This window comes from Artemia franciscana, chromosome 9 (assembly GCF_032884065.1).
Source record: "Artemia franciscana chromosome 9, ASM3288406v1, whole genome shotgun sequence".
Classification (NCBI taxonomy): domain Eukaryota; kingdom Metazoa; phylum Arthropoda; class Branchiopoda; order Anostraca; family Artemiidae; genus Artemia; species Artemia franciscana.
Genome location: NC_088871.1, coordinates 37,505,561 through 37,518,332, shown reverse-complemented (window position 1 = coordinate 37,518,332; position 12,772 = coordinate 37,505,561). Strand labels below are relative to the sequence as shown.

Sequence of the window (12,772 nt, the reverse complement as noted above, 5' to 3'; positions counted from 1 at the left end):
TGGCAAGCCTATCAGGGACCGGACCAGATTAAATTAGAAGTAGTCGTTTTCCCGATTTGACCATCTGGGGGGGGGAGTGGGGGCCCGGTTAATTCGCAAGAAATAGAAAAAATGAAGTATTTTTAACTTATCAGCGGGTGATTGGATCTTAATGAAATTTGATGTTTGGAATGATATTGTGTCTCAGAGCTCTTATTTTAAATCCCGACCGGATCTGATGACATTGGGGGAAGTTGGAGGGGGAAAACCTAAAGTCCCGGTTTTGCTACTTTAGGCACTTCCAGGTAAGCTAGGACGATGAAATTTGGCAAGCGTATCAGGGACCGGACCAGATTAAATTAGAAATAGTCGTTTTCCCGATTTGACCATCTGGGGGGGGGAGTAGGGGCCGGTTAATTCGGAAAAAATAGAAAAAATGAAGTATTTTTAACTTATGAGCGGGTGATTGGATCGTAATGAAATTTGATGTTTGGAATGATATTGTGTCTCAGAGCTCTTATTTTAAATCCCGACTGGGTCTGGTGACATTGGGGGGAGTTGGAGGGGGGAAACCTAAAATCTTGGAAAACACTTAGAGTAGAGGGATCGGAATGAAACTTGATGGGAAAAATAAGCGCGAGTCCCAGATACATGATTGACATAATCGGAACTGATTTGCTCTCTTTGGGGTAGTTGGGGGGGGGGGTAATTCTTAAAAATTAGAAAAATGAGGTATTTTCAACTTACGAACGGGTAATCGGATTTCAATGAAATTTGATGTTTAGAAGGATATCGTGTCTTAGAGCTCTTATTTTAAATCCCGACCGGATCTGGTGATGGGGGCGGGGAGTTGGGAGGAGGAAACCTAAAACTTGGAAAACACTTAAGAGTGGAGGGATCGGGATGAAACATGGTGGGAAAAATAAACACAAGTCCTAGATAGATGATTGACATAAACGGAACGGATCCGCTCTCTTTTGGGTAGTTGGGGGGGGGGGGTATTTCTGAAAAAAAGAGGTATTTTTAACTTACGAACGGGTGATCGGATCTCAATGAAATTTGATATTTAGAAGGATATCGCGGCTCAGAGCTCTTATTTTAAACCCGACCGGATCTGGTGACATTGGGGGGGGGAGTTGGGAGGGAGAAACCTAAGAATTGGAAAACACCTCCAACGAGTGGAGGGATCGGGATGAAACTTGGTGGAAAAAAAACACGAGTCCTAGATACATGATTGACATAACCAGAACGGATCCGCTCTCTTTGGGGTAGTTGGGGAGGGGGGGTTAATTCTGAAAAATTAGAAAAAATGAGGTATTTTCAACTTACGAACGGGTGATTGGATATCCATGAAATTTGATTTTTAGAAGGATATCGTGTCTCAAAGCTCTTATTTTAAATCCTGACCGGATCTGGTGACATTGGGGGAAGTTTGGGGTGGGGAGACCTAAAATGATGGGAAACGCTTAGATTGGAGGGATTGGGATGAAACTTGGTTGGAAAAATAAACAGAAGTCTTGCATACGTGATTTACATAATTGGAACGGATCTGCTCAATCGCGGGGGGGGGGGGGGGGGTGATTCTGAAAAATAAGAAAAATGACGTATTTTTAACTTACGAAGGAGTGATCGGATCTTCATGAAACTTCATATTTAGAAGGACCTCGTAACTCCGATATCTTATTTTAAATCTCAACCGGATCAAGGGTAATTGGGGGGGGGGGGGCAGTTGGGGGGACCGGAAATCTTAGAAAATACTTAAAGCGGTAAGATCAGGATGAAACTGGATGGGAAGAATAGAAACCTGTCTAAGATACGTGACTGACATAACTGGACGGGATCTGCTCTCTTTGGTGGAATTGGGGGGGGGGGGTAATTTTGAAAATTGAGGTATTTGTAACTTACGAAAGGGTGACCAGATCTTAATGAAATTTGATATTTAGAAGGATCTTGTGCTTTGAAGTTCTAATTTCAAATTCCGACCAGATCCTGTGACATTCGGAGGAGTTGGAGGGGGGAACCGGAATTCTTGGAAAACATGAAAATTGGAGTATTTATATCTTACGAATAGATGATCGGATCGTAATGAAATTTGATATTTAGAAGGAATTCATGTCTCAGAGCTCTTATTTCAAATCCCGACCAGATCTTTTGACATTGTGGGGATTTGGAGGGGGAAATCTTGGAAAAACGCTTGGAGTGTAGGAATCGGGATGAAGCTTGGTGGATAGAATAAACAAATGTCCTTGATACGTGATTGACAGAATCGTACTGGATTCGCTCTCTTTGGGGGAGTTGGGGGGAGGGGTTCAGTGATTTGGCGAATTCGGTGCTTCTGGACGTGCTAGGGCGATGAAATTTGGTAGGTGTGTCAGGGAGCTGCACAATTTGACTTGATAAAGTCGTTTTCGCAGATTCGACCATCTGGGGGGCAAAAGGGAGAGGAAAAATTAGAAAAAATTAGGTATTTATAACTTACGAGTGGGTGATCGGATCTTAATGAATTTTGATATTTAGAAGGACTTTGTGACTCAGAGCTCTTATTTTAAATCTTGACCGGCATTAAGCCTCTTATTTTCCGTTTTAAATCAATCTATTGATTCATAGAATTTTGTTAGAGCTCATATCATATGATCTCTTGGCTCTTAGCTCTTCTCGCCTCGTCACAAGTGCCATATGAGCTCTTAGCTCTTGTTTATTGATGTGTTTTCAGTACTGAGCCGTGCCCAGGATTTTCGCTGGGGAGGGGGTTTGTTCGTCGGGGATTTTTCTCTCGGGGGAGACTCTGTCTATCCGAAACCCTTGAAATTCTGATAAACCCAAAGTAGTTTCTTGTACTGAAATTCAGCATAAATAAAATTTTAAGGACAACTGACTACCTTCAGTATTAGTTAAATATTTTGGGTTTATCAGAATTTCAAGAGTTTTGGATAGGCATACTCTTCATTCCTGTTGTTTAAAGTGATTCAATTTTGTCGTTCCACGATCTGCCTTTCGTATTTTTGGGGGAAATTACCCCCTGGGGATGATTTGGTAGACATTACGGCTTCAATCCAGCAAGTCTCGGCAGTGAATTCTCCGAATTCACTGCCTCATGTACAACCACTCGGTAGGACAACTAGTGGCTGGCAGGGACTAAAATTTGATGTAGTAGCCCTAAGTTGTGTCTGCATCTCACAGGGGCACCTTGAAAAGGTTTTAACCAGTATTCATATTCTTATAATGGACTTTCTGATGTCTTGACAACGCTAGATGGAGTTGCTTTTTTTTTCGGAACAACCTTGAGTTTCCTCTCTCATTAGTTCTCCATACCCTTTTGCTTGAGGTCCATGTATAGACGTGGCAGGTTGACTAGACTCTTAAAGAGACATTGGAAGCTAGCTAAACTTGGATGTGAACGCTGCTTTAAAGAACGATTACAGATTTTGCCAATTTCTATCGTTATCTATTGAAATAAAGCCACAAATAAATATATATGAGCGTTGCCAGTAACTATACAGGTCATAACAGAAAATGGCCTGCTTACAAATCAGACACCTTTGTAGGAATTTACGTGTTCAGACGAAAAAAAAGGCAAATTAAAAAGCCATAGGAAAGGTCTGGAGGTTCCGGGTCTTAACAGAGCCAAAAGTCTCACACACAAAAACGTTTTTTGGAAGAAGGAAAATTTTGTTAAATTTTCGAATCAGGAATTGTTCTGTTACGGCGAAGGGGAGGAGCGCTTGAGCTCATTTTTTATAGTTTTATTCATTTATTTGCGCATTTCTGTATGTGCCTTTCAGTTTTCCGTCGTCTTTGAGCCACACCTAAACACCAACTCTGGCCAGACGTATATGTAGGGATATCAATCTAGCTGGAATTTTATTTGAACACTGCCATAAAGGGGAATTATCTTATTAAATTTAATCTATTAAACTTATTATTTAATTAAATTCTAATCTCTTTCTAAAGGTTGGCAGTTATTTGTCTATGATCTGTTTCTTTTTACAGGTTTACAGCTATCTCTATTATCTATATCTTTTTACAGGTTTGCAGCTCAGTGCAGAATCAAGATTTCACCGTAATCAGTGACTATATTACCGGACTGAAAACTCTGGTCTACCTCAAGTCCTTAGACTTACCGGAGTGGGATGGCCAATCACCTCCTACTCCAAGGCATCAAAAAGGAAAGCCAGTACCGAAAATTTTTGATGTTATTGATAAGGTACGGAAGATATGCTCACAGACGTTGAGGACTTAATTCAAAAGCGTGTGTACTATTTGTAGATGGCTTGGAGGAGGAATGGGCATTTAGGAAGAAAAAATTTGAGATCAGACTAGAAATATACTATTAAAGGTTTTAGCCCAAATTGGTATAATACTATATATGTGAAGATAGATTTACGTGCAGATATTTGAGCATTTGAATAAATACCATATAAATTATTATTTTTCGATGCGAAGGGGTATGAAAAAGTGCTAGTATCAGTAATCAAATACAATATTAAACGGTAGATCTATAAAGATAAATGTTTTTATTGAAAAGGGGGAAATATTGGGAAATAATAAAATAAATAACAACAAAAAAAAGATAAATTTGACAATATGTCTAACTAGCGTGATTTTTTCACGGTGGAGGGGTTCAATCCCCTCCTCCTCCAAAGTTTACATTAATTATTACTTACTCTCTAAACATAGCTTCAATGTTATGCCATTTACCCCAGACTCACCACATGACATCTTAAAATGTTTATAGGATTTAGCTAATAATTTCAATTTGCTGATATTGTCTAGTCATAACAAAAGTTTTTGAAAATATTTTTATCCTCTTTCTTTGACTGTCAACGTTTCCGAACAGTTTTGCCCTCCATGATATTCCCTTTGTCCTTTCCATAAGCGGAAAATTAATTTGCCCTTTCCATGAGCTGAAGTTTTTAATCGCAACAAAGTTTTATTTTTATATTCTAACTGCTTTGAAAATAATCCGGGTCTAGAATTATAACCCTACTTCCACAAAAGGAGGATGGAAAATCCACATTTACTTATATCAGTGAAATAAACTTACTCTCTAGGACTATTGGATTATTGGAACCTATTCGAGAAGGGCATTTGAGCCTCAAAAAGTATTTTGACAAGTGCACTCAGAAATTCTTTGTCCATATAACTACTGGCGATCCAGGGGGACTCCTTCCCCTCTCCTAAGATTTTTTGGTGCCTTCATCCCGTGTTTTTTCTGTTTTCACTCTTTTTATTTAAATAAATTTGACATTTTGGTCAATTATTAATGCCCTTCTAACATTGCCCCACAAGACTTTGCTCTAGAGCCTTAAATTAGTATTTCCTATCCTATATTTCCCTAATAATTTCGTGAAGAAAAATCAATCGCAGTACTCAGTTGATATCTTTTTTTTTATAGAAATCAATTTCTAAAATAACTTCCTCGTGTATCATAATAGTTCCATAACAACAATCTTTGTAGTTATGCTAGTAATGTCGACGCTTGGACCATTGTTTGTAAGCAAAAGTGTCTTGTTTGACTAACAGTCTTGTCTTGTCTGAAAAATCAACTTAAATCCTCCATTTACGTCCTCCTCCTCACGATTCTCCTCCGCATCACACTATCAATTCAGAATAAGCAAGTTTTATATTCGTAGCCAAAAATCATACACATTCTTTTGTCGATTTTAAGAGCCGATCAAACCAGCCTTTTTTTTTTTTTTTTTTTTTTTTTTTTTTTTTTTTTTTTTTTTTTTTTTTTTTTTTTTTTTTTTTTTTTTTTTTTTTTAGATAGATAGGTAATATATTTTATGAAGAACAACCTAGGGAAAATAGAATGAATTGATCTCATTATTTCAAAGTCTTTAGCTGATCTAAGGTTCTACAAGGTGGGTTTAAGGATTTTTCTAAAGAATCAATCCTTAAAGTTTTACAAAAACAAATTTCCTATACATTTTACAAACACAAATCTTTTTAAGCGCTTTGTGTCTTTATTGTCGAACTTACTTTACACATTGTTTAATTAATTGTGCCTTAGAAAAGAATAAAATGCAACAATAATGAATTTAGCCAAAATTGTAACGGACGAGGCTAGAAATGTAATAGGTAATTGCAGCTCTACTTTTCCCCAAAAAAATTGATATCAGAAAAGCAATGTACCAATCTTAAATTAGCTGTGGTAGTTATATAGATCTTATATGACATTTTTTTTCCTAACTGAAACTTACAGTCAACACGGGCACCTTTGCGCCGTCCTCTGTGTTTATTTGTCTTTTTTTCCCGTATCCATCCACTCCTGGTACAATAAAATTCTGATGTGCCTTAGCACCCCCCTCAAATCAGAATATTTTGCTGATCTTTCATCTCTTTTTCAGTTCTGTAAATATAGAGGTAAGAGGCTGCCCAGTTTCCGCCCCCTATTGCACGTCTCGAAATACTACTTATTCTGCCACGAGTTGCACACGTCACACCGCACTTCTCGTCACATAATTTTGTTTTTTACAAAATGTAGTATATTCACTATGTGTCTGCAGAAATAGTTTCAATTTGAATTTCTGATGTCAAAATTGTCTTTGCCGTATCTTGAACGCTTTTACTTTAATACACTGGATAGTATCAAGCTATTACTGCTACTACAACTGCTAAAATCTCACTTAGCACCAAACTATTCAAAGCTTCACACTTTACCCCCTTCCATGAAATTCCAATTTTCTTTAAATCCTTTTTTATGACCTCTTGTTGCCCCATTTGGGACAGTCAGCCTTTAATGTCACTGAAAATCTACTTAGTTCAAATAATAATAAAAAAAAACAAGCATATTTTTTAGTTTTCCCAACCTCCTGTAGAATTTATGTCGTGTAACCTAAAGCCTTTAGAATTGCCGCACCCAAAAATTCCCTGGAATATTGTGGGCTTAATCGCATTTCTTCAGCTTTGACTAATCAGGACCGTTTGTGGCAGAAAAAACTAAGTCTGATCGGTCAAATATAATAATGCCGAGCTAAGAAAAGGCACAAACAGTATTTAAAAAAAGAAGATGTGTGATGATGAAAAAGGTGAAAAGGATGTCGCAAAAAGCTTGTTATGTGCGTGAAGCTTTCTTGGTTATTTGGTAGAACGATTCCTGAATTCTTTTAGCCCTCTTCTCTCAATTTTTTTTTCTAGCATTTGCCAAGTTTTGGACCCTACCAGCATGAACGGGAGAGACAAATTGCAGAAGCCAAAACAAAGGAAGACATTCTAGAGGCCATAATTGAAAAAGCCAGACCTGGCCATACGACAAAGGGCCCCATACCAGCTATTAAAGATCTTATAGCTCAAGCAATTGATAAAATTGGACCATACAAGGATTTGAATAATAAGGAGCAAGTTGTCGCACTTATAGATGAGGTAAAATTAAGCAAATAGATTTTTCAATGACAATACCCAAAAAAAATTTTTTTTTTCGATGAAAATTCCAAAAGACATATTTACAGAGGATTACCTGCCCTCCTTGCTCCTCCTCCCCTATGACGGTACTAAAGTAAAGTTTTTAACTAATGAAATAGTTTAAATAAAAAATGAACGAAGCCAGTCGTCAGGTTACAATAGGTTATTAGTAATAGGTAATTGAATGTAGAAGTAATTTTAGTTTTAACAGTAAATTTAATTGGTACAGTTGAAATAATTGTAACTTGTTAAGTCAGAATCCAAGTACTAATGGGAATATTGTATGGTTAAAACACGTATCTTGGAAGTTTGTACGTTCGTCTAAAGGAGAAAACGCGCATATAGTCATGGCGAGTCTTCTATTTTCAAAGTTTTAAAAGATTGTGAATGTGCGATTTATGAGCTTTTCAAAGTTGTTTTTTAACGGTTTAATTAATTAAAACAAAGATAAAAATTGCACCGTCTAGCTATAAATTTTTCTTAAATTGGACTCCAGAAACCAGCTATCATTAATCATAATTAATGATTGGTTTTAAACTTCGTCCTAAAATGGCTCGTTATAAGTAATAGAGTTCTTAATTCTTTCTGTAATTATTATGCAAAGAATAGATCCATTTTTTTATCTGGTGTTTTGGAGCGCAAGTACTAATTATCTTTTTAAATATATTTTAATTTTGTATTATATTATTTAATCATAATGTATATTATTTATGTTGTTCATATTGTATTATGTATATAATTATCATTTATATATTAGTGTTATATAATTATTCTTAATAGTTAATTATTATTGATGATGATAATTTTCTTCTGGAACACCTTCTCTATTTTGAAACTTTTTAAATTCTTATTAGTATTTAGTTCATAAGATCATGTCATATATAAAAATAATATATTATATAATGCATATACTAAAACATTATTATGATATTTAAATATTGCTATAAATATAGATATTTAGTCTACAAGGTATATTCACAAAATAGTTGTGCTGCACATACAAAATAGGGTGTAAAATTTGTGCCATTATAAAGCAAAAAGGCAAGGTATACGGCACCAGACTTCACAGTAGAAAGCGGTTGAGGTGATCTCCTGTCCATGATCCTTCAGACTGTAATTTCTAAAGCTTCGTCGTTTGTGCTGTACAGGCAAAGATAATTTGTAACTATTTCTTATTTAGGAAATGTGCATCAACTGTGGAAAGTGTTACATGACCTGTAATGATTCTGGCTACCAGGCAATCGTATTTGATCCCAAAACTCATCTTCCTAGAGTTACCAAGGACTGCACTGGGTGCACACTATGCGCGTCAGTCTGCCCAATCATTGACTGCATAAGGTATAATGTTTTTTTTTTCTTCTTAATACCGATACGTTTTGATTTTCGGTTTAAATCCATGTTTTGGATTTTGCAAACTATGTATTGAGTATGTAGAGCATTTAGTAATTTTTGAGTATCAGATTACTCGAGAATATTGGAACTTTCGTTTTGAAATCAGGATTTCCGGTATTATTTCAATTTCCTTAGATTTTCGAAGAGATAATATGAAGTTATGTTGCTATTCAAATTTATTTGATTTCTAAAAAGTTAAGCTTCGAAAACAGGGTGTTTTATTTCGGTAAAACGTTGGGGAATTAGCAAAATAAAATCTTCAAAATTGAAAAAGTCACTGAAGAAATTTGCTAGAATATCAGGATCTCTCTATCGATGTTGGAAAAAAAGATATACGTTGTTCAGAAGAAAAAGTTACTTCTAGGATGTCCAGGAGATCGAGGCACTATGACACCTTTATAAATTGTTTCTTAGTTCATTTTCGAGTGTAAAAGAGTACATGCCGTCTTGCTTACTTTTAATGGCATTATAAATCTAAAATATAGTAAGCATCAAATTCAAGAATTTTTAGAAAAAAAATCAGAACTTCTTATGCTTCGAAATCAGAATTTACGGTAGTGTTTCCCAAATATTTATAAGAGATGCTGAAATTTTGCTCAGGTTTCCAAAAAGTTAATATGAAGTTCTATTAGTACTGAGGGTTATTTGAATTCTAAAAAGCTAAGTTTCGGAGCAAGGACATTTCAGTTTGACAAAATGAAGGGATTTCACAAGATTAAAACTCCAAAATAGAAAAAGTCGCAGAAAAAATTCATAGTGGAAAACCAATGCCAGCTCCAAGATCTCTTCCTTTCGCGGTCGAAAAAATTCTATCTTGCCTAGAAAAAAAAGTTGTCTCTAAGATGAGAAATACTTTTTAGAATTATTTCCAAGAAATCAAGAATAGTTACAGAATTGTGTTCTCTGATTCTCAGAGAAACAGTTTAATGTTATACTGGAGTACGACATTAAATTGTTCTGTTCAGCTTACTCTTGCCAGGTAGGATAGTTATTTTTACATCGCATGTCTTTTCGCTAAAACAAGATTTTGAGTTTGTATCTCTTACCGCTTTAGAGCTCCAAAGGCAGTAATGGTGCTCTGCGACACAACGAAACAAATCCAGGTTACACTGAGTATTTGTAGGTATTTGTTCTATAAAAGCTTCTGCACTCCCAAGTGGTGTATACAAACCTCATTTTAGGGATGAATGAGGTCAAATATCTCAGGTGAGAAGAATTCAAACCTCGGCAGAATGATAAAAATCTTCCTTTGCCTCTTCTGAGGCTCAAATAAAGCTACATGCTTGAGTCATTTTAAATCGACTGACCAGCAAGAAAAGATCAATTTGCCTCTACCACGTGACGGCTGGTACAAAAATACGCAAAAGTAAAACAGTTCAAAATAGGGATGAAACCTTTTAATTGACAGTGAACAGATATAAAATTATTTAACTGGATATTTCGAACACATATACAGTGTTCATCATCAGCAGTAAAACTAAAAGACATGAATAAAAATAAACAAAATTTATACCTAATAAAATAATTACTAGTAATAAACTTAGTTAATTACTATAAGTAATTAAATAGTTAATTACTATAAGTAATTAAATAGTTAATTACTAAGTAATAAACTAATAAAAACTACGAAACGTCTTGCCCCTCAAATAACCTTAGATGTGTATTTCCTCTAAAAAATAATTTTTCACCTACTAACGCAATAAATGTATTTCAGGATGGTGCCAAGAGAAGACCCATACATACCAAAGAGAGGCGTACCTGTAGCAAATGGATATTCAGGAGAGAACTATACGCCTCATGCAGTTGTGTAACATGCCTTGAGCTCCCTGATTACTGTGCAAAGAAATCCCGAAAACGATAGTGTTGTATGAAGTTGAACAAAGCCGTATCCAGGATTTTTCGGGGGGGGGGATAGAGGATATAAGAAGACTTTTAAAAACGCATCAAAATTTGCTTATATGTATTTGTGTTACGTTTTTACGAGTTAGAAAAATATTTCGAGAGGGGAGGTCACCCCCCCCCCTTGATCCGGCCTTGAGTTGGACGTATGGTTATGAAAATTGTAGCATAAAATTTAGATTAGCTTAGAGGGAATCGGAAGAATTAAATGTAAAATTGATAAAACCTTGCCGCTTTATCTACAGGGTTTCAAATACCATGATGTTTGTTGATTAAAAAATATATTTTATCATTACTGCCTCTTGTAATTTTAATATAATTTTAAGTGTGTGATGTAATAGACTATTTTAGTCCAATAAAGTAATTTCAGTCATAGATCAATTAATGCATCCACATCGATAGGGCAGCACGTCCTTTTCAAACAGGTAATTTTGGCTTATTGATTTTACATAACCCTAAATGTAAAAAGGAAATAACATAAATGTGGCACAACATACGCATCTAAACTTTTCGACGAGCCAAACTGTTCGATAAGTAACAATTGAGCCTAACTACTTTTGAAGCTCCTGTTTTTGCAAAATTTTTAGGGAAATTCCCGAAAATTTGGGCATAGTGGTGTGACTGAACAGATCACAAACGATGAGTCAAAAGTAATGAAAGAGAGAGGCGATACCACACTCACAGCTACCATTCTTGGGAGATACTTAACAGTTTTTAAGTGGCCACGGAATTCCTGTGTTGTTTTTAAAGTCACTTTCTTGTGAATAGGCTGCGCATATGCAGAGTGAACCTGGCATATATATCAGATGATAAATCGTATCAGTCCAATTTTTATTACAAAATAGATCACTCAGTGATAAATTATTACACCCCCCTGATAATGTGCCCTGTTCATATTCATTCAACCAGTGTTCGCTTATTCCATGTTGTTTTCTCATTCTTCAGCCTTGATCAATATAGAGCTGGTAAACTGGTCCAAATAACGACATTTTCTTGTAATTTTCTAACAATAACAGTATTTTTTCGTCAACATAAATGTCAATATATTTTAGGCAGCCTTTTAAATTTTTTACTTTTTTCAACCTGTTAAGTTCCATTGTGATAATAATTCTCGATATTTCATCTCGGATCATCCTAATGTCTTCTAGTTTTACAATCTTTATGGCAGCTTTTTTTTCGTTGTATTTCGTTTCACTTGCAAGGAGGACAGATTCATTTCGTCCTTGTCCTGGCACTGTCTTGCTCAAGCAGTACTAATCATTAAACATCTCCACACTAGTCTTTACACTCTTTACTAGGTTACAGCTGCTCCTGGAAACATAATTTATGTTGGATAGCCGATGTCTCTTCCAACAGAATATATCTTTCAATTCATCATTGCGGCTTAGACAGTTTTCCCATGCCTTTTCTTTTATAAACAGTTTTTGATTCATTCATAATCTTGTATAATTTTTCAAGGCGTTATATATACCAAAAACTTCCTTTTGTTCAGACCAAGAGACTGCGAGTTTCATTCTTAGGATTAGTTCAACTCAGAATTTCTTTTACACACAGAAAAAAAAAAAAACCTATGGCCCTTTCTTAGTTGGAACAATAAAAGACAAACCACATGGAATAAGTTAGGACAGTCAAAAATGGCACCATATCACAGAGAAAAAACTTTTCAAAAGATACTTGTTACATTATCTGTTATGGTATGACCTCATTAAGTACTGACGATACTGAAGGAATTATAACAAACATCACGATGTGGTTTTTACTTTTTAGGCCAATACTTTCTAGAGATTTTGGGTAAAAGTGATAGCACTAAAATAAGACGCTGCATTTGATACAATTTGTATTCTTAATAGCATTGTAAAAAGTTTTAATCGGATATTTCTTTTTTATGCTCAAAATTTGTAGAAATTATAGACTACTTTACCATATTTTTGTCCTTATCCAAAAGTTACCATATCAGAGGTCAAATTGTCACCTCAACATGCTGTCTTTCGCGAAATTATCTTTTTCAAACTTTAGAACTATATAAAAGGAAAATTAACAATTATGGTCTGGGGACCAATTGAAGCAAACACGAAGTCTTGCTAAGAATTACTGTCCC

At 35.4% G+C, this 12,772-nt stretch overlaps 1 protein-coding gene across 3 annotated transcripts in view; it reads left to right on the top strand.

Moving 5' to 3' along the window:
* The window catches only part of LOC136031370 (dihydropyrimidine dehydrogenase [NADP(+)]-like), a 79,576-nt gene extending 68,527 nt beyond the window's left edge, over nt 1-11,049 (top strand). For all 3 annotated transcript variants that reach the window (XM_065710875.1, XM_065710874.1, XM_065710873.1), the window contains 4 exons: nt 4,007-4,183; nt 7,120-7,344; nt 8,564-8,721; nt 10,490-11,049. In XM_065710875.1, the coding sequence (XP_065566947.1) occupies nt 4,007-4,183; nt 7,120-7,344; nt 8,564-8,721; nt 10,490-10,586 (657 nt within the window). In that variant the 3' untranslated portion in view covers nt 10,587-11,049. The remainder of the gene's footprint in view (nt 1-4,006; nt 4,184-7,119; nt 7,345-8,563; nt 8,722-10,489) is intronic.
* Nucleotides 11,050-12,772: the final 1,723 nt, after the last annotated feature.